The following is a 27853-nucleotide window of genomic DNA, read 5'->3' as shown; positions in this document are numbered from 1 at the left end:
CTCTGGGTTTGATCCTAAACCTAGAGCATGAGAGCCCTCAGTGTGACCACAGGTGGCTTCTCCCCTGCCCGGTCTGGACTTTCTATCCTTTGAAGGCAGAGCCAGCAACTGTTCAAATGTGTCTGTGCACTCCCCTGCACCTCACACAGCGGGGCTGGGAGGCCCCCGGAGCCCAGTGGCTGAGTGAATGAAGGCTGAGTGCACAGTCACTCCTACACATGCCTGCAGCAGACGCGGAGAAGGTGGGCTCTTGGCTCAGTCACCCCAGTTCCTCTTTCTCATCTGGCTTCAGATCATACCCACTAACCCTGTGTCTTTGTGACCTTTCATGCCCTGGCTAGCTAAGGACACAGGTCACGTGCCCCTCACTGAGAACACTGTAGGCGATCTTCCTGGGGGCATCTCTCCTCAGGCTCATCTCTTGCCATTCATGCTGGCCTCCACATATACCAAATGTTCCACTTCTCCTGAGGTATGTCTGCCAGAGGGAACGACACTCTTCACTTAAGCCCTCCTGCATCACTCCATCTCTCCTCCAGAAGCACCATGTTCTCACAGGTCAGTGTTGTGGGTGAGCCTCCCAATTAATTGCATTCTTCACCCATTCTTTCATCCTTCCTGCCAGTCTCATACAAACCAACCTGAGCCTTCTTCTTCCAATCTCATCCCCTGGCTTCAATGTTTTGTCTCTTCTTGGCTTCCTGAAACTCTTTTCTAAAACTCACGGCACTCTTGATTACCTTAACCCTGACGCATGCATAGCATTTTACATTTTCTTCTCTTCTCTTCTAAAACCCGAGTGTCCCAATGAAAAGGGCCTGCAGTGGCTTATGGGAACTCCTTGACAGCATGGCATTCAGAGTTGAGTAAGTGGGTAGACAGATAGCTGGATGGTTAGATAGCTGGATGGGATGGATTAATGGATGAATAGAAAGATGGCAAAAGCTTGGATGAATAATGGATGAGTGAGTCAAAGGGTAGAGATTAACAACCAGTTATGTAGGTAGAAAGATTGTGGGTGGATGAATGAGTTAGCAGGTTGGGTTGATTCAATTTATACTTTTTTTCAGTATTGTGCTATGAACTACTTGGCCATTCACCATACATACCTTCATATATGTGTATATGTATGTGCAATATCATATTCTCTCTCCTTGTCTCTCACTCTTTCTTGGCCATGAAAAAACACCACCTTTCCCTTGATTTGCTGTAGATAATCTACTATGAAATATTTTTCAAATTCTGTATGCAGTACTTGACCCATGGAGGCAGTGAAAAAAATGAGACAAACACAATTATCATCCTGTGTACTCATTCTGCCCCAAACACACTTACCCGAACCATGCCATCTTGACTCCCTGTGATGATGACGTGGTTCGCATCCCACGCCGGGCCCTCTACTATGCAGCAGCATGTTATGGTTCCTTCTGGACCCCAGGCTGTGGTAATACTGGCCAGGGGCTGTCCATTGACATCCCACAGGGACAAATGAGCTCCAGCACAGGAGACAATGGTTCCCTACAGCAATGAGAGCTGGCTTTATTCTAGGCAAGATTCACCGGCAGCGTCCACAGCTCATGCTCGGTCACCCAGTTTGTGCACCGCGGTACCTCAACTCAGCATCTTCTCCCAAGGCTTCCAATCTCATGAACCCACTTACACAATCATAGTTTGATGGTCTCGTTGAGATGTGGTGGAAACTAGGTTTTTTCCAGGTTGGAAGAATTGGGCCACTGGAGGCATACCTTTTAAGGGTACATCTTGTCTGTGCCCTTTCTGGGCACTCCATTTCCTGGATGCCGAGCCATGAGCAACTCTGCTCCACTATGCCCATTTTAAGTGCCCCTTCTCAACTCAGCCCCCAAGCAATGGAGCCAGTTGAGCACAGACTGAAACTTCTGAAATGGGGCCAAAATAAATCTGTGCTTTAGGACACTGACCCAGGCTTCGGTGGGCTCCTCCAAGGTCCTGGTCCCTAACCCCATCTTGACTGCTATAGAAGACATAGCCTGAAGACTGACCCTGTTTCTCTGGATGAGGGGCCTTTGATGGGCTGTCTAGCACTGCCTCCATGAAGAAATTTTGGATTTCATCTAGTGGAGGAGAGCATACAGAGTTGCCAACGAGGAGCAAGTAGTTCATAAAACTTTGCAACGCCCTTTCAGAAGTAACCTTCAGGGAGAGGTTGCCCTCGTGTCTCCTCAAAGATTCGTTTATATCTTGAGCCTTGCTCTGGCATGGGCAGATCTTCCTGTTCAACCTTGCTGTACCTACACCAGAGCAAACCCCTCCTAGTGCCCTGTTTTCCATTGGCAAGGGATGATTGGCACCCACGCGGCCTGATCCACATTTGGGGGTGATCAGCATATGTCTGTCCCTGGGTTTTCTCTTGTGGCACTGTCCAACATACTATAGTGCAGGCTCAAGGACATGGTGAGTGAACCCAGACACGGAGAAGTGAAGAAGGTCTCACCGAAACATCACTGATGGCAACGGCTGAGATCCCTTCCCGGTGGACAGGCAGGCAGGCCACTCGAGAGAGGTGGTCCAGGTCCCAGAGGGTACAAGTGCGATCCTGGGAGCCACTCACCAGGAGGCTGAAGGTGACTGAGGCTGCCAGGCATGTGACAGCCTGGGTGTGTCCATACAAGGCCTAGGAACAGGAGGCATGACCAGAGGTAAGGAGAGAGACTCACATAGCTGTTAGTGGGCTGCCTTTGCTTCTGGGCCCCAGATGAGGAAACAGATTCGGAGTGAGTCAACGATTTTACAGACAAGTGTGTCTATGTATGGGGGCTGGGGGGAGTGCATGTGTGTAGTGGAATATTAAGGTGTGTTACCTTTGATTATGTTGTATTTGTTTGATTCTGAAGCTGTGTTACTGTGCCTGTGTAAAGCACCTGATGGTCTAATAAAGAGCTGAACAGCCAATGGTGAGGCAGGAGAAAGGATGATTGGGGCTGGCAGGCAGATATATATATATATATATATATATATATATATATATATATATATATATATATATATATATATGGAGAAATCTGGGAGAAGAGAAAAGAGGAGAGCTAGGAGCCAGAGAAGGAGGAGGACTCCAGGGGTCAGCCACCCAGCTACACAGCAAGCCACGGAGTAAGAATAAGATTTACAGAAGTAAGAGAACAGGAAAAGTCCATAGGCAAAAGGTAGATGGAATAATTTAAGTTAAGGGAAGCTAGCTAGAAACTAAGCCAAGCTAAGACCAGGCCTTCATAATTAATAATAAGCCTCTGTGTGTGATTTATTTGGGAGCTGGGTGGCAGGCCCCCCAAAAGAGTAAGAAACAACCAGCACCACACATGTGTGTTGGCCTCTTGGTGGCATCCACTTCTAGGATATGAGGTCTGAGAAGCGATAGTCCCTTTGTAGTAATCCAGCCCAGACTGTCCTTATGCTTTGACCCTCTCTGTATTATTCTTGAATCTGAAGCAGCCCCTAGCACGTTAGTATGCAAAGGTTTCAAACAGCAAAGGCCCAGACCAGCAGCCTCAACAAATCTGGGATCTTAGTGGATATTGGATATACATCCGGTCTTCTAAATCAGAAACTCTCATGATGGAGCCCTGGAATCTGCATTCCCTCCTATCCAAGAAATCTCATGCATACTCAAGTTGGAGATGTACTGCACTGTGGGAGACTCAGAAACAAAGCAGTCCTTGAACCAGACTGGGAAGACTGCGGGATGACACAAGAACACAGGCCACAGAAACAACTAAGCAGGGCTCTTGCAGGGGCAATCACGGAGCCTGCATGGGGCTGCAGGAGGTCCTCTGCATACATGCTGTGATTGTTAGCTTGATGTTTTGTGGGACTCCCAACAGTGGGAGTGGGGTTGTCTCTGACTCATCTGCTCTTGAGACCCTTTTCTTCCTACTGGGTTGCCTAGGAGTGGATCTAGGGGAGAAGAGAGGTGCAGGGAGGGACTGGGAGTAGTGGAAAGAGGGGAAACTGTAGTTGGGGTGTAATATATGAGAGAAGAATAAAAAATAAACAACAATCTCAAAAAATGTTCAACCTTTTGTTGATTTGTATTGAGAAAGGGCTATTGGCAATATAGCCTAGGCCAATCTTGAACTCAAATCTCCAGTCTAAATTGGGATTACAGTGCTAGAATTATCAGCATAAGCCACTGGGTCTGACTAAAGATATGGATCAAACTCAGGCTGACAGGCTTGGCAGCTAATACCCTTACAGCTGAATTATCTCGCTGACACAAAATGTGACTTTTTCAGACCTCTGGATATGAGTGCGTGTCCTGTGTTGTCTTGGAGGACTTGCGCTTAGCCTTCAGGTTTGAACCACTTGCTCTCGGCCTTCAGTCTTGATTCATGGAGGGCTGTGAAGACAGCTCTTTCCAGACAACTTAGGGGGCCAAGTTCCTTCTGGGCCCATTGCTCCTGGCTATGGTGAGGATTCCACCCTAAGCATCCCAGAGGGTACCCAGAAAGCCTGAGGTGGTTCTCTGTCTGGATATGCCTGGCATTCCTTAGAACCAGCCAGGAGTGCAGAGGTGGCATCCTGAAAGGGACTGGGCTGGCTCGAGCCCCAGTCCTGACAGAGACAAACTGCTCACTCACTCGGGTCATCATGTTTCAAAGCTGTCATTTTGCCTGACCGGAGCTATTAAAAATTGTGTCCTCAATGGAGCCTAATGTGACACCAACCAGATGGTGGTGGCAAATCTCTGGACATGACCCACTGAAGAAGATGTGTGTTGTCTCAAGAGCATGGAAATAAACAGAGGAAGGAAGAGATTTGATAGGAATTCTCCAGTCTTCCAGAATGACCTGAGTCTGATGATTAAATTCTGACCACAGATGACATAACACCTCCAAAAGACACAGGCAAAGGGACCCCGACGGAGGGTTCGGGCTTCAGAGAGGAGAGCTGTGAGCCTGAGTGGCAACACGGGCTGCATTATGGAACCAAGCTGGCCTGTGCTGTGCAGAGGGCCAGCGTGCATGGCGGGATAAGGCACTGCATACACGGACACAATGTGCCGTCATCCATCAGCCCAGAAACTGCAGCATCAGGAGGCACCCAGAGCCCTGCAGTCTGGGAAGGCCATGAGATTGAGGCAGAGCCCAGCAGTTCTAAAGGTGTATTGAATGAGCTCTTTTTCTTTTCTTCTTTATTTCTTTTTTTGCAAAATGCATGTCAGTTAAAATAACTTTGTTTTATCATCTTAGAACTAAGTAGCAAAATATAAATACAACTCAATAAAATAAAACCTCTCAAAATAATTCTCCATGATGGTGGCTGCAGCGAGGTGGTTAGTCTCAAGAAACTGTTGATGGCATTGGAGAGCTTATAGAATAATTCTAAAAAACTTTGTGTCATTGCTCAGTCATTCTCCTCATAATACATCGTAAGGAAACAATTAGTCAGAAGCAAACAGCATATATATAACATGTTTTCTGCGGCACTGTTGAAAATGGTTAAAAGTTGGAAATAACCTAATTGTCTAGTTTTAGAAGAAATGGTTTATTAAACCGTGGTATACTGACATAACAATTGAAATGTAATTTTATGGAAATGGAATCATCTGGAACAATTGAAATGCAAATTATACAGGCTGTAGAAAAATGAAAACAATTTGATAAGCTGACTGAAAATGGAACAAAAATATCCATATAAGACTGAGAAAGGTATAAATATGCATATAGGGGTTGGTAGTATGCAAAAATGAAAAATTTCTATAGAGGAAGCAGAGAAATTCTTATTTTTAAAGTGAATTTGTCTTTAATGTTTCACATCTTTAAAAATAAACACTTTCGGAATTGTTTTGAACCTATTTCATAATGGCCTCTAGGAATACAGGTCAAGGGCAGGCCCCCTTTGATGAGTAGCTGGAGGTCTCTGCTCCCAGCCTGCTGTGGGTTCTCCCTCTGCTCACATCCCCTCCCATCTGAAAAGGTTCCGTTTTCCAGATCTGTGCACTGGGAGGAGCCACTTGGTTTCTCTGTAACTTGTTTATTTTTAACCAAGACTGAAGGGAAGGTAATGGATCTCCTTTCCCAGGGCTGTTGGAAGGTAAAGTGAGGCAATGCTTGTGAACACGCTGTGTGGGCAGCCAGGGCAGATGCCCTACAGCATCACCTGGCCCAGGAGACTCACTTTCCTGGCCTTGAGCAACATGGAAGCAGCTGTGTGTGCCTCCAGGATCATGCACTACAGCAGTTCGGTCTCCAGGGAGGTGCCTGCTCTGTCTGCTCATCAGATCTCCCCAGGGATTGAAACAATCCCCAAATGTAGACTGCCTTCGGCTCCCGGGTCCCATGCTCTAGAGCGAGGCAACACTTTTACCTAACAGGGAGCTTGGTTGTGCTTTGGCACCATGGCTGCCAGAGACACCACACCTATGAGAGGCACGTACCTGCCGGAGGTGCAAGCCTCTCGGGCGGCCTTTGACCAGGCTGAGCTCCCACACACACACCACTGCGCTGGCCCCAGAGGTGACGATCATTGTAGGGCATGGGCACACGGCGCACAGACAGGGCCCCCAGGCAGCCAGGTTCTCAAATGTCATCAGGATCTGTGAGAGACGGAGAATGAGGGCTGACATGGGACCAGCAGACACTGAGAAACCAGGCCAGAGAAATAAGGAGAGCACAGGTGAACGGAGGGTGCCTGGGGAGTGGGGGCCATGTTCTAGGTTCCACAGCCAAGCTCAGGTGACTAAACCTAGGCCATCCTAGACCTGTCCCCACGGAGGGGCTCCTACTCCAGCCAGGTGGGAGAGACCTGCAGTTACCTGCACAGCTATTCAGGTGCTGTGAAAACCATCGGAGTTGGGGTGTGGGGGTGCAGCTCAGTCTGAGACAGTGGTAGGACTGGAAGGGGACTTGGGGGGAGGGGCTAGTTTTGATGATTGCCAGGTTAGAATGAGAAGGGCTAGAAACACGGGATGTAGAGGATTCATTGTATATAATCAGGTTGGGTAGGAGGGGATCTGGGTAGGGAGGGGTCTGTGAAAAGGGCAGAGACAACAGGGAGGCCAAACAGTAGGATGGGGCCATTAAGCAGAGAAAGAGAGAGAGTTTGCTCTTGCAAGATGCTAAATGTTCAACCTGAGCGGCTCTCATCTGAGAAGTATCTGGGGTGGGAGGAGCCCAGGAACTCCCGCCCAGACTGAATACACATCTGCATGGGCTTTGTGTAGCCTCATGACCAGTCAGAGTTGGCTGTGAAGATGACAGTGTGCTCTGTCAGCCTGACGTCCACCTAGGAGCAGGTCAAGACCCCAGAACCCTGTCCCTGTCCCCCCACCACCACCATGGGGTCTCACCTTGTCAGAGCCATAGTTCCCCAGACAGCAACTGAAGTCATCAAAGCCCCAGCTGAAGGTCCTGTTCCAGAGAGGAGGCAGCAGCATTTTGTTCTTCTCCACTGCCAGGATGGTCTTCTCGGTTGGGACAATGTGGCCAATGGCCCCCTTTGGGGACTCGGACCCTAGAGAGAAAAGGTACATATCTGCTCCCCAGTGAGTATAGTGCTCTATGCAATGAGGAAAGCCCCCCTTTCACTGAGAGAAGACACTACAGAATAGAGAGCCGCACCATGCACACAGCCTGGCCAGGAGCCACTCACCCAGGCTCTGTTGGCTTAGGTACCCCTTCCTAAGTTCCTCTTACTGGGACTCACACATTTCAGTGACTCTTACACAGTGATACCAGAAGAAGCCCAGAAAGTCTGTTGGGGCAGATGATCCAAATCCATAGGTTTGGGTGACTGTCCACCTACCTTTCCTGCATTACCTTGGAGGGACGCCGGCATGTGGCCTTGTTCCTACCACAGTTTCACTAGTTAAACTCTGGAAACCATTCCTGGCTCCAGCTGGAATCCAGCTCAATGTTCAGATTGCTGATGACCAGCTGGTATCCCAAGCCTGTTATCCCAGGGAAGTCTACCTCTTTCTCCTCACAAAGTCTCCTTGGAGGAGCAGAAATAATGATGCCCTCTCAGAGTAAGTTTCCCAGCCAGTATAGGTATTCATAATGTGGGAGGAGACTGTGTTCAATGTGTATTCAGTCATGGGACCTGCCCTCCATCATGGTGGCAGATACCTCTCTCTTGCCTTGTACAAGTTGTTAGGAGAAAACTACCCTCTTCCAGAGTTCTACAGTTCACACAGCTAAGAAGCTTCGAGGCTGGGACTCACAGGCACCTGCCCCAGGACACATGTCCTTAGCTACGAACTCTATGCATCTGGGGCTTTAGGAGTAACAGAGGTGCAGAGCCCGTGGTCTGTCTTTGTGAGGGTACATATGGAATGTGTTTGTACATGTATGCAAGAGAGCAGGGCAGGCAAGCAGGCAGGCAGACATATGGGTCTTAGAAGTTAAGGTCTAACAGAAGTCCTAGACACCTCCAGAACAGAGACCACCCTCCAATACCCATTGATACAGCCATTACAAAACCCACTCCTTCCCAAGCCCATGCCCTTGAACTCCTAGAGCAGTGGTTCTCAACCTGTGGTTTACAGGCCCTTTGCCGGGTTGAACGACCCTTTCACAGAGGTTGTATATCAGATATCCTGCATATCAGATATTTACATCACAATTCATAACAGTAGCAAAATTACAGTTGTGAAATAGCAACGAAAATAATTTTATGGTAGGGGGGTCACCACAGCATGAGGAACTATATTAAAGGGTCAGAGCATTAGGAAGGGTGAGAACCACTGTCCTGAAGGAATAGAGTCCCTAAGAGAGAACCCTGAGACAATGCAAGCCCAGGCAATCACCTTTGACTGTGACTTGAGAAGGTCTTAGTGCTGGCAGGTTGTGGAGGAAGGACTGTGAGTGGCCTGGAAGGCTGGAGGGGGTGGAGGTATCCTTTCCAGGCACTGGAGGTTTCCCTGTCGTGTTCCTGGATGGATGGGGTTTAGTGAAGATCTGGAGGTATATACAAACACACCACACAGGTCGTTAGGAGGTAGACGCCTTAGAAAGGAGCCGTCACCACGTGCATCACAGCTGTACCCTACTCTGGGCACTGTCAGGGCTGGCCTTCCTCCAGCAGAACTGGAGTGTCAGCAGGGTCCTCAGATGCTACCGATGAAGGGCCTGGGGCTCAGAGAGGGACCGCTATTTTCTCCAAGTCATGGGACAAGCTCTCCTGGTTGCCAGTTCTCTTTTCTCCCAAGCTGCCTGGGCAAAAGCTACCCTTGCTGAGGAGGTCCTTGGGACAGCATTTTCAGCTACTGGATATCTCAACTCATTAGGAAAAACAATAGAAAATAAAATCATCATCATCATCATCATAATGTCATAGTATCTCTCACATATGTAACAGAGGAACACAGCATGTGTCCCATGTTAGAGATATCATCCTGCCTCTTCAGGAGGTAAGCGGGTAGGGTTCTGGTTCTGAGGCTGGGGAGGATTCTCCCTTCCTACCTCTCACTGCCTTCACTCCTAACAGGATAGACCATCCTTGTCCTCTTTCCCAAGCTTGTGCTGTCCACACTCTTGATAGAGCAAGATGAATGCCGTGGCCTGCCGTACCTACCTGCTTGGGTACCTGTCCAAAGTTGCTGATGAACCCCAGGATGGTGCTCTTGATCAAGGGGTCACTGATGCTGGTGAGGTCGATTCTGTCACCATAGAAGTAGGGATGGAAAGTGTTCACGGCCTCTACAGCAGCTGGCCCCTGCTGCTTATACCCAAAAATTAGGTCTATCCAGTGGTGGAGGTTGCTACTGACAAAGTCGCTTTCCAGAGCCTGAAATAAAAACCCAAAGAGCATGAAATCCTAACTCATGCTTTTAAAAAACTCTGTTCTCTAAATTTAAGCCACTGTGAATATAGGTGTGTGTGTGTGTGTGTGTGTGTGTGTGTGTGTGTGTGTGTGTGTGTGTACAGATAGAGGTCAGAGGCCAACTGCAGGTGCCTTTCTGTGGGTGCTGCCCCCCCTTCACTGAAGTTTTTTTGTTTATTTTTTTAAAAACAAGATCTTTCATAGGCCTGGAAGCTGCCCAGGTGGCTAGAGCCCAGTGAGCCCCAAGGATCTTTCTGTTTCCACACTCTTAGCGCGGGGCTTACAAACACACACAATGCCCAGTTTTTATCATTGTGGGTGTGTTGTACCATCTCATTCTGGTTTGCATAAGTTTCTTTGATGACTAATGATGCTGAGCACATGTCTGTTCCTTTAGCTAACCCAGAAGAAATGTGGCCCAAGACAGGCGCCCCCAGGTGGTCTCTGGCCTCCATCCTCATTCCTGTTTCTGGGTGGCAGGCTCAGTCATCTCCACTCCTGGAAAACCCGGTGGTAGGTGAGAGCTCTGTGGGGTCTCCAAACCACCTCTGAGCTATACTGAGAACATAGGTCAGGAGGTGGCACTACTGTGGGGCTGGTGAGGACACTGACATGCCACCAGGGCAGCCAGGAAACATCAGACATGACACTTCCTGTCACGATGCCCATTACAGCAGCCTAGTGCAGTCACAGAGCAAACCGGTGTTCTTTAAACATCCAGGAACCCAAACTTCCCTGGTGCTGTTCCTTCCCGGGTTTCTCCAGACATCAAAGCCTCAAGGTTTGTGCCTACCAGCGAGACAGAAAACTCCGTGGAGATGCTGCAGTACACATACACATCAGGAGAGCCTGGAGTGCCTCACCTGTCTGTGCAGACTGATAAATTTCCTTGGGTCCCCATCAGCCCAGGGAGGGAGCTGCACGTCTCCCAGTGTTGTTCCATCCTGCATGCAGCCTGAGTGTGAAGGGAAACAGTAGACATGAGTGAGGCCATGCTAGGTTCAAAAGCAAAGGATGTTAAAACCGCGGTGTCTGCACCTGCCAACTCCTTGCAGGTTGGAACGCGAGCTGGATCCTAGCAGACCACACTACTTCCCACCACGGCTCTCTGCAGAGCCCCAGTCTTCCTCTGCTTGGCCCTACAGTTGGCATCCTCCGTGAGCTCCGCCTGGCTTCCCCAACAACACCAGAGCTAGATTTCCAAGTCACACGGTCTTACTGTTACCGCTGCTGATGTATCTTCCTGGCCACTAACAATGCCTTTGGCCTGGGGACTGAGACAGCAGGGGAAGCCAGTGACGATAACCCAGGCGTGCAAGTACCCAGGTCTGTGCCGGGCGCCACGCCAAGTTCTTGGCACACACCCTCTTCCTAAGTCTTCAACCAGTTACAGTGGGTTTTTCATGGTGAGTCCCAAGACAATCAGAAGAGGAGGCTGGTTTCCCTTCTCCACCAGCTGCCAACTTTGAACATGCTACTTGACCTCTCTGGGACTCAATTTCTCCATCCGTAGGGGTGAAGGTGCTGGCAGGAGACGTGAAAAGCAAGCACACAGCACCCACAAAATAATGCTAGCCATGACCAGTGCTCAGCAATGCTCCAGTGGTCTGGCTTGAACCCTCCAGGGCACTTATGGCACAAGTCGGACAACATTCCTCTCTGGTCTCGGGCTTTCAGGCTGTGCCTAGCTACATTTTCTCATCACCCAGACTCAGCTCCAGGGTCTTCCTGGGGAATGGAATAACACAAGTCCTTCCAATTCCCTCTCACACTGTTGTCCTCACGGGACTTCTCAGCACCTGGCAGCTTCATGTCTGTATTAGTTTATAGCTTAACTCCCCCTCCTCACCTGGAACATGTCTTTAGGAGAAGCCACACCTGCCGGAAGTGCCTGCGCACAGTAGGTGCTACCTAGTCACCTGTTCTCCCAGTGACACCTGGCTGTCTCTGACCTGCCATTTCTTCATCTAAGCCTGTCCCGTCTTCCTCAGAGGACATAGCTGCGACCCATAGGCAGAGGTAAACTCTGCAGGGTACTCCATCTCAGACTTGTAAGCACCTCTCTTAGCCTCCATTGCCCTCCAACTTACCTCCTATCCTGGGCCTCACCATGCCTTCTGGGAATTGTCCTTTGTGTCTGTCCAGATCTGCCTAGTGCCTGTCATAAGGCATCTGAGAACCCAAAGAGTGCCAAATTCACCAAGGACCCACATCAGGCTGGCTGGCTGGACCGGGGTTGGAAAGGCTTCAAGTACTCCATGGCACTGTGGCCTCATGCCCAGGGCTGGAAACCACATGAGGCTTTGTGGAAAATGATCTCACTTGGCCTGACTCAAGGTCCAAACCCTTACTTGAAGGAAAAGGGAGAGCCTAAGGAAGGATGGACCTGAACGACGCTAATATCCGCCTCAGGCATTGTCTGCACCACCCACGGCTTCTCTTGACCTGGCTAGAGAGCTTGCTTACACCCTGCTCCAGCTCTGACCATCTATCCTCTCAGCACATTGCTCTCACACACCTTTATGGGAGAGATTCCTGGCACATACATGTGCAGTCTCCAGAGGACTCCCCCCCCTCCATGGGGGGGGGACCTCTGTAAGAGTTTGTCCCTCCTCTGAAGCAGGAAGAATGCCTGATGCATCCTGGGCTGCAAGACAGAGAATGTGCCACCCAGCCGTCAGACACAGCAGAAATGGGGCTGGTGGACCCCAAAGTAAGAGTATGGGTGGGCAGTGCCAGACCTAAGTCATCAGCAAGCATTCTAGATCGCTGGCTACTGTCTCACTACAGACTGAGCCCTGCATCCTCAGAGAAAAGGCCACACTGAGGCAGGTACTCGGTGCTGTCCTGGAAGCCTGGGACCCAGGATCCTTCCTCACGTTTGCAACAATGTCTGTCACTCAGCAGAGACTTTGCCTCCGATACACTGGTCCTGGTTAAGGGCCTGGTGAGTTTTCCATCAAAGATACCAATGGAATCAGTGTTTCCCTGGCGATCTGTAGAAGACATCCCAAGCTCCCTGACACTCAGGCTCACCAGGCTTTCCCACACCTCTACTCACCAAACTCCACTGCATTACAGTTGGTTAAAAACTCGGGCAGGTAGAAGAATTCCGGTGTCAGCTCCCTGACGTCACTCATGTTCTCCTTGGAGGCAGACTCCCATGTGCTCTTCACACTGTGGAACATTCTATCAGCCACATCAAAGCTTCCACCCTGTGGGAGAAAGGGTGACGTGATCAGCCACATGTGTGTGTGTCTCCCTCTATCTAGTCAGCCTCCAAGGAAGGAGTTCTGAAGTCGAGAATGAACAGACACCTCCATTTTCCAGACCAGAAAACTGACACTTAGGTTGCACTGATTTCTCCAAGGCTATCAAATGCCAGGCCTGGGTCCAAACCCATTGGCACAACCGTAAAGGGCGTGCTTTGCCCTGCCAGTTCTTAAGGAAATCTCTGGAACCAGTACAGACTTGACCTACTGTGTGGGGGCCAGAGGTTGAAGAGGACTCAGCTCTTTCTGGGAGAGAAGGACCTACCACATATCTAAGACATGTCACCCCGGGACGGCCTGGTAGACAAGGACAGGGTTGTCCATTTCCTGAGCTAGAGGTGTTGATCCATGTGAGTCATAGGTCATTTTCTGCACAGGGACAGGAACACTAAGACATCGGGGTCCCCAAGAGGTCTCAACCATAACACACAGCTTAAAGATGTGCCCCCCACCCAGGTCACATTGCTCTGTGTTAAAATTAGGAGACCATGTCCACCATCAAATTGAAATGGAAATAGAAATGAAGTGGGGGAAATCTAAATAAATCTGCACCTAACGAGTCGCTCATTGAAATGTATTAAGAGCTTTGTGTATTTAATCTGCAGCCTAAGCCTCACATGTGGGAGATTGATGTCTTCTCCTGGCCCCATTTTTCCTTCTGCAGCTTTTATAAGTGCTGATGGTAATCTCCTGAGAAACAATATGATTTGGTAATAAAAAGATTACCTGTATTAAATAAAAATAATATATACATAGGAAATATTGTTAGTGCTACAAATCTGGTTAAAGATATTACCACAAAGAAAAATGTTATTTTTTTCACAGCTGTCTAATGCATTTTAGCAAAAGTAATATCTTTAAAACTTAAGCCTGTATTATTTATAAAGGAAGCAATAACTGATTTTCCTATTTCCTATATTAATAAATGTATTTGCATACATTTGTTTCAAAATTAATGGGTTTTCTCACTTCTGCAATACAAAAGAAAACACCAAATTCCCTAGAAGAAAAGTGGAGCTGCTCTGGCTCGTGCTGCGAGAGTGTGGGCTGACGTAAACTCCAGCAGCCACTGGCAGTCGGTCTCGGGCAGGACTTGGTTCTCGGGAAAGCAGGCAGAGACAACAAAGGAAAGGATGAGATGGAGAGGCACTGAGCTGCGTGGGTCAGCCTTAGAGCGCGGCCGAAGGAGGAAAGACCACCCCCAAAGGGAGCGAGTGACAGAAAAATGTACTGGAGATGGGGCTGCAGAAAGGGATGGGCCTGAGCTCCCCAGCTGAGATCTTCCCCTTCCCAGGCTGCAGCTCTCCTTGCCTGGCAGGAGTAATGTGTATCCAAATGGCCAGTGAAAACGGGGCATGCAGATCAATAATGTAACACCTTCCCAGTGGCAGATGATTCCCTGTGTGCCACTCAGAGCTGGGGGGCAGTGGAGCCAAGCAGAGCTGACACAGCTCAGAGACAAAAGGGTCACACACATGATCTCATGCACATGGAAAAACACCAGCGACATGTTTTGAATATCGTAGGCATCTGTGGTATCTTGCTCATGGGTAATATTAAGAAGTGCTCAGCAATACTGAAAGACACAAATCCAAATTATGAGTGAAGCAGTGGAGAGGCAAGGGCAGGACAAGGGCCGTTTCTGAACACTGAGTTAAAGTCAGGGAAATGTTGGTCCTTGTGCAAGTATGTAGATTATAAATGACTTGCCCTGAAAAATAATGCATGTTGCTGAAGGCAATACTCCTTGTGCATATGGCTTAGTTTGCCATTGTCCCTGCATAAACTCTTTAGTTATGGCATTCTTCTCTGATTTCTTTCTTTCTTTCTTTTTCCAGAGCTGAGGACCGAACCCAGGGCCTTGCACTTGCTAGGCAAGTGCTCTACCACTGAGCTAAATCCCCAACCCAAGTCATGGCTTTCTTAAACCCTTCTCTTGCATAGGCAGGGAGAGGACGTGGGGACGGGGAGGGGGGGACAATTTTTAGCCCATACTCAGAAGAAACTCAGACCTTACATTTTGTTCAAGGACATGTGACTACACATGTATTGTTTCTGTTAATATTTGTTGTTTTTGATTATGTATATATAATTATATACATACATACACACTTACACACATAATGCTCACGCCCACAGAGTCTAGAGGCAATAGATTCTACTAGAGCTAGAGTTACAAGCAGCTGTGAACTGCCCAGCATGAGTGCTAGGAATCAAACTCAGGTCTCCTGCAAGAGCAGTACCCACTGGTAACCATGGGGCCATCTCTTCAGCCCCTAGATATCCTTCTGGTACGTACTGAAACCCTTCCAAGAGGGACTGATGCAGGTCGGCCACTCACATCCAGCTGAGGAACTGGATTGGTCCTGTGAGCGGGTTGATGACCTGTTGGCACTGTAGGCATTTTTCTTAATAGTTTCAAAGCACCGTGTAAGCAGTGCACTGACTTACTTGTGTCAGCTGATTTAAACCACCATCTGTCCACCAGGCAGTGTGCCCTGGTAGCGAATGCTGTCCTCCAGAATCAAGCTGACTCAGGTAAGAATTTCAGTGCTTACTTGTAGGGTGAGCACGAGTTTTTAAAATCTCTTTAATCGCCTATCCCCTCCTCTGTGAAGCTTTAGTGATTGTTTTGGGTGTGAAATCAATAATTTATATGTCCTAGTGAATGTGTATATGAAAGGCAAGATATACCACCCCCAGGTAGCATGCTAGGTATAAAGAAAGCACTATCAAAGGAATGAGTCCTGTATCTTTTTAAAATTTTTTATTAAATTACCTGCATGGGTTTTTGTCTGCACATGTATGTGTGTGCACCCTGTTCTTGCAGTGCTCACAGAGGCCAGAGGGGGCATGGATCCCCTGGAACTGAAGTTACAAAAGGTTGTGAGGCACCCCATTGGTGCTGGGAATCAAACCCGGGTCTTCTGGAAGAGAAGCCAGTGCTCTTAACTTCTGAGTCATCTTTCCAGTCCTAACCCTACATCTTTTATTGTGTACACTCCAGGGACTGGAGAGGGATCTTGGTCTTAGGAACCAATCTCAGGGTATATGAGGAAGAAAACCAGGACTCTTTGAAAGAGTCAAGAGAAATGGAGTAGAAATTATTGGAAACAAAAGGTAGAGTGTTGTGGAGGGCAGGGGGGCAGGATCTTCCAGTGCCTGAGACAGAAACAGGAAGGTAGCAAAAGCTAAGACACCTTAGGATGGGGACAGGAAGTAAGAGGGGTATTGTCAGGGCATTTTCAGGGCAGCCCACAGCACCAAGTAAAGAGGAAAGAGTGGACAGGTAAGAGGAAACTGGTTGTATATTCCATGAGCCTCAGCTAACAGCCCATCTCAACATCCTGCTCCAAAATATAATGCTATGGGTGACATTCGGGAAGCCCAGGCACTAGTCAGTCCTGGTCTCAATTGGGATTGGTCTGACCCAGAGCAGCCTTTGCATAGGATGAGGCCTTTCTCTTAAGCAAGTACCCCAAAAGCATGTTGACACCCATACTTCTTGCTGTGAGCAAATGTGCAACAGGAAGTCAAGCCACACTTCCATCCTCATCAGTCAGGTTTGGAGAGGATGGGGAAACTGCAGCTTGGTTACACAGGGGACAGGGACAGTGTATCTGGGCCTGTCAACTCTACCACGTGTACCTTTTCCAGTTCTCCTAGCTAAAGTCATATACTCAAAATTATTCCATACTAGAGGCCCTGAAGAATTCTTGTCAAGTCACAGTTTGGGACCTGGAAGACCCCATGTCTTCACGCTCTGTTGATACCATTAAGTGTGACTGGAGGTTTTCTGGACCAGCCCTGTCCTAACTACACACAAAGTATTGGGTACCAAGGGCAAGGTACTTGGCTGGGGGGCAGGAGCCTACCTGTGAGAGGCATGGTCACTGACCCAGGCTCTCTGTCTTCCTCATATTACTGTGACCCTGGTACCTAACCGAAGCTGGGAGGTAACAGCCCAGGCTGAGTCTACCCCAGGGTTCTCAGTTCCCTGCCATCAGCATCTGCCTAGCACAAAGGCCCGCCAGCCATCTCGCCTCAGGTAGTTTGGAAAACCCTTCCCCACTGCTGGGAACAGCTGACTTCACAGGGGTGGGACTTAATTAGCACAGCGCTTTATTTCCATTTCTTATTAAATACAGCAGCTGCCACCACACTGTGTTCTTGCTGGGAACAGGCTGCCTTGCAGGGCACCACCCAGGCTGGATCTCATCTTAGGCCTGAGAATATATGGCACTTTTGCTACTACAAATGTCAGGGCTAAGGTCTCTCAGCAGGGGTGTGGCCTCACAATGACTCAGCTTTCAGGAGGCTCACAGATCCTGGATCACCATAGACAAGGCTCATGAGAACTATAGAATCCTGGGATTGTCATTAAGGTGGGGTACCAGCTACTTGCCTTGAGTCCAGTAGACCATTCCTCCCAGAGAAAGGAGTGTAGACAACAGAGCATAGGTATGGTGATATTTTGTTTGTGATTTAACGACTAAAGCTCCCTGAAGATCAGAGTAGGGAACTAAGCCATTAATTATCCATAGAGGCCAGACATTGGTGGTGCACACCTTTAATCCCAGCACTCATGAGGCAGAGGCAGATGGATCTCTGTGAGTTCGAGGCCACCCTGGGCTACACAAGATTGATCCAGTCTGAAGGAGAAATAGAGGCCAGGCAGTGGTGGCACACACCTTTAATTCCAGCACTTAGGATCTCATGCCTCTGCTCCCAGAGACATGGGGAGACACACACATGCCTTTAATTCCAGCACTGGAGAGATTGAGACAGGAAGTGATGTGGCTGGGCAGAGAAAAGGAATATAAGGCGGGAGGAGACAGGAGCCCAGGTCTTTTGGCTGAGGAGTTGGTGAAGTGAGAGGTGGCTGTGGCTTGTTCCTTTGTCTCTCTGATCTTTCAGCATTTACCCCAATATCTGGCTCCTGGTTTTTATTAAGACCAATTAGAATTGGTGCTGCACACAGGACCAACACAAGTTTGATCACATTCTACATACATTGCACCTGCTCAGACCGCACAATACATACATCTATAGTTGGAACTCTGTATCTGAGGGGTCCACATTCAAAGATGTGGGCAATCTTTTAATAGATCATTTCTGGCTCATGTTTATAGACTTCTCTTTCTTCTCACAGCTCACTGAACCATACAGTATTACAACTGTTTATAGGACATTTGCACTGGAGTAGACATTGTAAATAATCTAGAGGTAGTTTAAAGTGTATGGGAGGATATATAGGTTCTACGCAAATATGATGCCCTTTTATATAAGTCATCTGAGTATCCTCTGATGTCCATGGGGGGAGGGGTTCTGGAACCAACCCCATGGATGAGCAATTATTCCATATTTTCTAGACTATAAAAATCCATCATTGTATTGACAAGTTTGAGAAGAAAGATAAACACATCAATACTAGAGGAGCATCAATTCTAAAAACAGCCTAAATGTAGTAGCATTTAACCACGGGCGTGTAAAGAACCTCTTACACAGAGTCAGGACACAGTACACTAAAGTCTTGAAACTGAAAATCCTGGTGCTGTCCACACCACAGGGCCCAGCACATGCTGAGCCAGCCACAGTGCCCATAATGTCCCATGTCAGCCTGTCAGCAGCTCAGCAGGCCACACCAGATGTGCCACACAAACTCATGGCATGTGGCAGAAAGTGCGCTCCGTGGCACACCACTCTGGTACTTCATACCACTGAACTCTATGTTTAAAAATAGCTGCAGGGTAGATATACTATGTGAGGGACACTTTCCCACGATACAAAAGCTTAAGCTTTCTAATGGTAAGTGTAAGGTATTTGGCATCGTTTGGAAACACAGTAAGTACTTCATGAGTGTTCCAGACTAGTGTGGTTACAAAATGGACTTCAGATACAGCATCTGACCCTCCATCTTTCTCTCATGAATAAGGAAACCAAATCCCAAAGAAACGCAATGATCCATTCGACATCAGATGGCAGAGCCAGGAAGCAGGGTCTTGGGACCCCAGGTAGCAGCACACACATCAGCACTCTGACTCACTCACCTTAGCCGGCGAATGGCAGAGTCTGCTCAGCACAGAATGGGGAGCATGCTGACACCCACAGCACACAGGCTCCAGCCTCCTGCAAATGCAGAAGGCCTCTCTGCAGGCATCCTGGACCCCCCCCCCCAACTCATCCACAGCCAACGTAGAAGTCAGACCACAGGGAGGGGGCAATCCTTCCTGCCACCATGGAGGATGGCAGGCAAAAGTCTCTGGAGAAGAAGCAGGCAGATGAAATGAAGCAAAGATGCCAGAGCATCCCTTATGAGATCTGGTGATGCCCAGGAAGGCCTGCCTCATCAGCCGTGGCCTCTGCTCATCCAGTGAAGAAAAGCTGAGACTGTTGTTGTTTTGCTGTCGGAAAAGGCAGAAGATGGCTGGCTCTTCAGACCCATGACCATCAACTGGAAAAGTGACTTCAATGGCAGAAGATAAGCTAGGTTGCTCCAGGGGGGAGGGGTTACACAGGGAACTCAGATGATGACGGCTTGGATGGGCCAATCTACCAAAGACAAACTTGAGCCAGAAAACACTGAGTCACATGTGAGATTCCCAGTGGGGTCACACTAACAATTGCTCAGGTGCCTCCTACGAGCAGAAAAAGTTGGCTCTGATCATCTCTGGGTTAGACTATCCCAAGCTAGTTTGAACTAGCTGTTAGTGAAGCAAATTGGCTAAAATAAACTCACACTAATGATTAGCATCAGCGTAACCATTCTCCAGATATTCTTGTGGGCAAACCTGTTTAATCTGGCTCATTCTGCTCTGGGATGCTTTATTGTAGCCCAGGCTGCCTTAAAATAGTTTAACCCAGAGGAGACCAGTTTGAACAAGTTCAGCTCTGCTCAGATCAGATCTGGTTGGTCACAGAGGGAAATGGGGAAGTAGCCATGGTTGATCACCAGAGCGAGAGGCTTTCCTTACACTTTCTCATTTGCTAGATGATCCGGTGATCTATGCAAAACCAACCCTCATTTTCAGAGATAACATAACACGTGGGACATTTGTATCTATTATGTGGCAGGTTGGTAAATCTCCCAGCCCAGCCTGTCTCTCTTCCACTCCATCTCTTCCCTCCCTGTGTGGAAAGACCCTTAGCCACACGCAGAGCTGAGACCTCTGGCTCTCATGCATCTGGGCCAAAGGGAAGCTGTGAAAGCATCCTCAACATTTGACGACTTCAGCTCCCTGGCTGGGAAGCAGCCGCAGAATCCATCATTATCATCAGCAACAGTGATCATCATTTCTTGTGGATTAATGAGCAACATCTGGATGAGATTCCTGGCATGGGGTACAGCTCTGGGACCATTCATTCTCCAAACTAAACTTACTTAAAATGCTTGTTGCCTGAGAAAGACCCAGGGGAAGCACACTTATTATTTTTGAGTGGATTTCCAGAGATAGGGGGTTATACAAAGTCTAGACAAGCCACACAGTCAGGGAGAGGGGAATGTGTGCCAAGAAACAAAGGATGTGAGGGGCTCACCCCTTACTGGAGAAGATGCCTGGCCTTGCCTTTCCATTCTTTCCCAGGGATCAAGAGTGCTTTAATGCCAGCTAAGGGGGCTCTTGTCTCTCAGGTCAGTGTTTTCTGAGTGACCCAAACTCACAGTTTCTGGGACACTAAAATTTCTCTGAGATAAGGCTCAAGTGTTAGAGTGAGATCATGTATGCTCAGTGGGCCTCTGACCATGAGGCCCATGGTTTTCTCTTACAGGACCATTACAAGGGTGTGATCATGTCAGCCGTGAACTCAGGCTGGCAGTGCATTCTCTTTGCAGTGAGCTCAGCCAGCTGGCTCAGGATGGGCTACCCAACAGCTTTCCACATTTCAAGCTCTGTCTCTAAATGGGGTCCTTGGATGCAGGAGTCCAGTGAAGGGTTTCATGGGGAAGGGAGACGAAGAGCATGTCAGCACAGTCCCAGTGCCACCCACAAGGGACTCTGACTTTGAAATCCTGCCTATCCAGGACTCCAGCTCCTTCAGGACTGCCAGATGAAATAACGCCGGTGATCCAGATAACTTAAATTTCACAGAAGCAGGAGGTAACTTTCCAGTATGTCCTTGCTTAAGTGGAAGTCGCTACTAATCCAGAACCAGACTTGGTTAGGTAGCTGCTTCTTCATTTGTGAAACCTGGCAACCCTAGGCTAGCAAGGTAACAGCTTGTTAGTTATGGATGGGTGAGATGACCAGTTTCTTTTTCTGGGCTAGCTGGGTTTTTGTTTGTTTGTTTGTTTGTTTGTTTTTATTTCAAATAATCTATTTGTCCTATGGAGTCTTTCATTTATAGGTTGCACCAATCCATGAATTCTGATGTTCATTGGCCCTTTTCTTTACTGATCTTTGTGACATCTTTAGTCTCAACAATTTCTACTTTCCTTTTCTACTCTATCTTACCTGTATTAAATTTTCACATTTTTTTCCACAGGGAATTTTCTTATTCCCTCCTCTTTAGGGTATTATATATTAATTACAAAAATCAGGTAGATGTGGAAGTATCAACGATTAAAAGAGCAGCTTTCCTACAAGTGTAGGAGCTGACATCAAGTTAAGGCTTAAGTTTTCAGAGAGGAGGTGCCCTCCTTATCCAAGCTCAAGACTTGGGTGTGTCCCTGCCCTTGCACTCAGGGAGAGACAGCAGCGGCTCACCTGTAAGGAGCAGAAGGCCTGCGTGAAGGGCGGCATCCGGACCAAGTAGGAAGCGACAATGATGGCCGAGGAGTAGTGGGTGTAGTAGTGGCACTGGACGGTCATGTCTCCTACAACGAAAGGACATGCTTGAGGACGGCTGCCCCACCCGAGGGCAGCACACAGGCTCCCTTGTGCTTCAGAACAGTATTTTAAACTACATTGATTGACATTCAGGAAGCAAGTTGTGGTGATATTGTGTTCCCCAAAATATTGTGCACCCTAATAAACTTATCTGGGGGTCAGAGAACAGAGCAGCCACTAGACAGGCATAGAGGCCAGAAAATGGTGGCACTCATACCTTTAATCCTAGCATTCTGAAGGCAGAGATCCACCCAAATCTCTGTGAGTTCAAAGCCACACTGGAAACAGCCAGGTATGGTAACTCACGCCTTTAATCCCAGGAAGTGATGGCAGGAAGCAGAAAGATATATAAAGTGTGAAAACCAGGAACTAGGCTGGTTAAGCTTTTAGGCTTTTGAGCAGCACAGTCCAACTGAGAGGCATCCAGTCTGAGAAAACAGGATCAGCTGAGGAACTGGCAAGGTGAGGTATCTGTGGCTTGTTCTGCTTCTCTGATCTTTCAGCATTCACCCCAATACCTGGCTCCAGGTTTGTTTTTATTAGTAAGACCTTTTAAGATTCGTGCTACACAAGTAGACATAAAGAAAAACATTAAGGCACTAACAGATCGGGTGACATACAAATATGGCAAGAATTGTAAAGGGGATGTACAGGTGTACTAAGTTTGAGGACTGAGTTCCAGAGCCAGTCATAGGTGGACTCCATCATTTAAAGGTTGTTAAGCTGCTTAAACTCGGAGTTTCTTTTCTCTGCCCTTTGGAAAGGGCCATGTCATACAGAAACACTCCCTCCGTCTTCCCTACCCCTAGACATGAAGGTGCCAGCTCTCAGCATGTATTTTTCCATCCAGGAAGGCCATAAAAATCACCCAGGTTGTGCCTTACCACAGACTTCTTTTTTTAATTTAAGATTTCTTTTTATTTTGTGCTCATGGGTGTTTTGCTTTCGTTTAAGTGAGTGATATACATGTAATGTTTACACAGCCCAGAAGAGGGCATTGGATCCCCTGGAACTGGAGTTACAGACAACTATAAGTAGCTTTGTGAGTGCTATGAACTGAACTGGGGTTCTCTGCACAAACAGGAAGTGCTCTTAACTGGTAAGCCATCTCTCCAGTCCCCTTAGTTAAATTTCTAAAGGTGATGCCTGGACTTAGTACTATTCTCAAGTTCTTCCAGATGATTCTCTCATGTAATCACAATGCTAACTGCTGGATTCAAAAATTCTTTAGTTAACCATGATCACTGGTAGACTGCATGACCAACTAAGTCATTACTGATCTTTTCAAGATGTTGAGAAGAACAGCACTGAGCGCGCGCGCGCGCACACACACACACACACACACACACACACACACACACGCTCACTCACATCAGTCAAAATCAAGCAGGTATGTACTCACCTTCAATCTTTTCAACTTCTTTAAACCTCTGGGTAAATTTCAACTTCCTTTCCTTGGTCTGCGCCCCCATTGGCTTCGAAAGATCCCGGAAAGTCTTGGGATTTGTCAAGTTCAACATCTAGAAGGCAGATGTGCAGCTGAGTTAACTCCCCTAGCCCCCTGGTGCCCCAGGAGCCACGCTCTTTAGTTTTATGGCTCCCTTTATTGGTTTGCTGTCATTTGGTCTGAACTCCTGTGGTGATTAGCTGGCCACCTAGAGTTTTATGGCCCTGAAGCCAGTGATCCACAAAGACTTAATAGGGGAGAGATGAGAAGTGAGAGGAGGCAAGATCGGGTTCAAGCTGAGCCTGTTCCAGGTTGACCCAAATCAGAACAGGACCACCGGGTTCTGAAAGGAGACTTTGAAAAGAATTCCCATTGCCTATAAGACTTTTAACTGTTGCCTTTACTAAATAATGTACTGCAGTAGTCCAGGGCCTGCTCTCACAAACTGATTTTATAGGAAGCTAGAAGTCATTTGCAGGCCCGATGAGAGGAACATGCTTGTTTTTTCTGAGGCCCACTATCTTTTGGACAATTAGCGCTGGCCCTGCTCCTGACCTTGAGAATTCACCTCAGTGGGGATGGGAAGGACTTCCGTGTCTTCAGAGACACGCTCTGTGTGTCGAGGGAGCAGTGGGCACACTAAGTATCCTTGGACTTGCACCCCTCTGTGAAAGGAGTTGTTTCTTCACAAACCTCTTTCCACTAGCACTGAGTCACAGCCCCTTGATGGAGGGACAGTGCTGTCACATCCTCAAAAGGGGGCAGGAAGCAGTCCAGGACAAAAGGGAAGCAGCGCCCCCCCTCAGTTTCCAGGCAGTGGCTCACAGCGGCCACAGTGCCTGTTTTCCCCCAAGTTCCCAGATGTCCAGGAGAAATCTCCCAAGTGTGTGTGTGTGTGGGGGGGGGGTACATGTGTGTGAGAGTGAGTGCATGAGTGAGTGTGTTTGTGTCTGTGTGTAAGTGAGTGTGTGAGTGTACATGTGTGTTGCATGTATGGGTTATAGGCATGCAAGTGTCCGGGTGCCCATGCCCTCATGTGTGAAGGTGGAAGGTGGAGGAAGGCGCTTCACTGAACCAGAGGCTCACTGCTCTGGCCAAGCTGGCTAGCTAACAGGCTTCTGGGATTCCCATCTCTGCTCCCCATACTGGGATTATAGGATAGCCAACCATGGCTGCTTTGTGCATGGGTGCTCAGGGTTCGAACTCACACACTCATGCTTGTGCAGAAAGTACTCTAATGCACTGAGCTATCTCCCTGGCCCTTCCAATTTTTAAACATAGGAAAGTTCGTCATAATTTTAAATGCCAGGTAGGTGCTAAACAGAGAATGTTTGTAAAGCAACCACCACTTTGCAAGTGTGGTCTGATTCTTGGATTTTGAAGGCCTTGGCCTCAGGTGGACCATTAGTGTGAGAAAAAAGCAAGGTGTGGCCAGTGAGAAAATGTTGCTGCATTCGCTGTCTGAAGTGAAAATAGGAAGCCACAGGAGACTGAGGTCCTCCAAACCCTAGGCTCTTCCACCTAAGAATCTGTAGGCAGAACTGGTTAGGGCAGTCAGGCTACTCTATCCATGACTCACGAACTTCTGTTCTTCACACACTGCCCAACATCCCCTGATAAACATAGCATTGGAGCCCAGACCTTCTCCATGACTTAGTTGTCCTCATAAACACACACACATACACACACACACACACACACACACACACACACACACACACACACACACGCACGCACATCACTCATGTCTTGGTGTGAGGTTTTCCTCCTCCTGAGATCCAGGAACAGAGTCCAAGAAAGATGAGTGGTCTGATTTTGCCATGAGCCTCCCTGGCCATGGCATGTCTTTATTCAGGTGCTGGGTAGCTCTTGGATTCTAGAGCCACACTAGGCAGAATGGGCTACTGTTTTTTTCCTCTTCATCTCTCTACCTCTAGCTCCTTTTCCCTGTCTCTGTACATATTGATTCTAGGAATAAATCCCATGAATAGGCTCATTGGGAATGTAGCATCTTCAATGTTGGCCCACAGCAGCATCTCAGCAGATGGTCTACAGTTTCCTTCAGAGGTGACAGGAAACTCTCTGAGGCTCACGTCATCCATGTGTTGATTAATATAATCACACTTGCATTGATAATCCCACTGGTGGATCTGGGGCAGGAGCCCAGGTAAAGACTGCCATGGCTTCAGGAGAACCTAGCAGCCTTGAGGCCCAGGAAGCTGGACCTCACAGCAAGGCTCTGTGTGTTCAGCATAGGGATAGGAAGCTCCAGAACCTCGGGGGCTTGTCGTGGAGAATGCCTTACCTCTGAGGTGTAGTCAGCGAGGACCCAGGGAAACACGGGATACTGCATGTAGTCATTGTAGGTCCTTCCAGCCAGGGTGTTGAGGTACATGAGGTATTCAAAGTTGCTGAGCTCCCTTTTCTACCAGAAGAGACGTAAGGAGACAAACGTAGCACGTCTGATACCCTTCTAAGGCCATGGGGACCTAACTGTTAGCCCCCAACCGGAAACCCAGACTTCAGGACAAGAACGAGCAGGTGGCACATAAGCTCTTTGTCCACACCTCACACAGGTGCAGGCTAGCACCCACTGATCTGAGTGGGAATGAGAGCGAGCATATTTAGGAAGCTATGCTGGCCAAAGAAGAAGTAGACCAGCAATCCAAAGCCAAGGCTGTGGCTTTCTTTGATCTTAACTCTCAAGCAGGACACTCAAATGCTGATGGAATGCCAGCACCAACGCTGGCGGTGAGCTCATTGCTGACCCTTTCATTGCTAGAAAAATGAACTAAAAGATGGTAGTTACGGAGAAGGGAGCCCTCATTAGTCTCCCTCTGATGCCCTGGGAAAGGCTTTTTCCCTGTCTGTCTACATGAGGAGAACACTCAAGGACTCTCCAGTTTGAGCTGAACATGCACACGTGGAGATATGGGCTACATGTGGAAAGATCTGCAGGACTGACTTCTTTGGGGTCTCTTCTTCACTGAGAGCTCCAGACTAGTGACTCATTTGTGCTGGGAGCCGTGTATGTCTTCCTGGAAAGTGACAAGTGTAACACCCCCTCTCCCCAGCATGTGTTTGTGCGCACGACCTCAAGGAGGGGAGGATGTATACACACAGAGGCTCCCATACATCCCAGTTCCTGTATACACACAGAGGCTGCCATACATCCCAGTTCCTGTATATACACAGAGGCTGCCATACATCCCATGTCCTATATACACTCAGAGACTGCCTGCCATACATCCCAGTTCCTGTATACACACAGAGGCTGCCATACATCCCAGTTCCTGTATACACACAGAGGCTGCCATACATCCCAGTTCCTGTATACACACAGAGGCTGCATACATCCCAGCCATACATCCCAGTTCCTGTATACACACAGAGGCTGCCTGCCATACATCCCAGTTCCTGTATACACACAGAGGCTGCCTGCCATACATCCCAGTTCCTGTATACACACAGAGGCTGCCATACATCCCAGTTCCTGTATACACACAGAGGCTGCCATACATCCCAGTTCCTGTATACACACAGAGGCTGCCATACATCCCAGTTCCTGTATACACACAGAGGCTGCCTGCCATACATCCCAGTTCCTGTAAACACAGAGGCTGCCATACATCCCAGTTCCTGTATACACACAGAGGCTGCCATACATCCCAGTTCCTGTAAACACAGAGGCTGCCATACATCCCAGTTCCTACTCCAGTGCTCAGAGATGAATCTTGCATCCCTGAGATCTTGTCAGAGAAAGATCTGGAATTTGGCAATTTTAGAACACAAACTTCCTCCCTTTTTGAGTATGTGGCACACCTCCTCTTGCCAGATCTGGCTCCTTTCTGCTTACATCCTGCAGGGTGCCATCCCACCACCACCACAGGTGAACAACTGTACCTGCCACCTCTGCATCATGGTCCTATCGAAGCCCAGGTGTCTCCTGTGGGACAGAAAAAGAGTGTGACCAAATATCCTAAGACATGAACATGAACACAGGAGACAGGCCTTCCTGGGGACTTGGTGTGAGGGCAGGGCATTCTGGAGATGCCCAGACTTCCACGGCATGCGACAGCTTTCAGGCCAGTCATTTTCTTGGCTCTTCTTTCCTGACACTGCCAACCAAAGGTTGGTTTTTCACAGCCACCATCCTTATACACATTCTAGAACACACTGCTGTCTGAAGTGACCCGAGATGTCCCCAGACCTCATTCACAGTCCCTCCTGAACTCTCATAGCTCCATCTTACTTAGCCCCCCGTGCCCCACACATTTTCCCTAGGATGCGATTCAGGGAAAAAAAATGTGAACATTATGAGGGAAACTGTACAACACAGGTCTTCAAACTACTGCTTGAACCCAATAAGCTTATAATTAATAGTTTCTAGGTGTGTTAGCACAGAAAACGCTTTCCCGTATGTGTGTCCATATGCTTGTGTATTTTGTGTTTAGTTGATCACACATGGACTCAGGTCACGTGTGCCATGCAGCTCCAGCTCACATTGCCCT

At 48.3% G+C, this 27853-nt stretch overlaps 1 protein-coding gene across 2 annotated transcripts in view; it reads right to left on the bottom strand.

Annotated features, from left to right (window-relative positions):
- The window catches only part of Wdfy4 (WDFY family member 4), a 249093-nt gene that overhangs the window by 5904 nt on the left and 215336 nt on the right, over nt 1-27853 (bottom strand). For both annotated transcript variants that reach the window (XM_037208721.1, XM_037208722.1), the window contains exons 48-59: nt 27246-27288; nt 25648-25767; nt 23298-23415; nt 21773-21882; nt 12860-13013; nt 10662-10753; nt 9550-9762; nt 8783-8933; nt 7325-7509; nt 6413-6571; nt 2474-2653; nt 1336-1518 (exon numbers count right to left, since the gene is read on the bottom strand). In XM_037208721.1, the coding sequence (XP_037064616.1) occupies nt 1336-1518; nt 2474-2653; nt 6413-6571; nt 7325-7509; nt 8783-8933; nt 9550-9762; nt 10662-10753; nt 12860-13013; nt 21773-21882; nt 23298-23415; nt 25648-25767; nt 27246-27288 (1708 nt within the window). The remainder of the gene's footprint in view (nt 1-1335; nt 1519-2473; nt 2654-6412; nt 6572-7324; nt 7510-8782; nt 8934-9549; nt 9763-10661; nt 10754-12859; nt 13014-21772; nt 21883-23297; nt 23416-25647; nt 25768-27245; nt 27289-27853) is intronic.

The sequence above is a fragment of the Peromyscus leucopus genome, chromosome 9 (assembly GCF_004664715.2).
Source record: "Peromyscus leucopus breed LL Stock chromosome 9, UCI_PerLeu_2.1, whole genome shotgun sequence".
In the NCBI taxonomy this organism is placed as follows: domain Eukaryota; kingdom Metazoa; phylum Chordata; class Mammalia; order Rodentia; family Cricetidae; genus Peromyscus; species Peromyscus leucopus.
The sequence above is the reverse complement of the archived record's forward strand: the minus strand, read 5'-3'. Positions and strand labels throughout refer to the sequence as shown.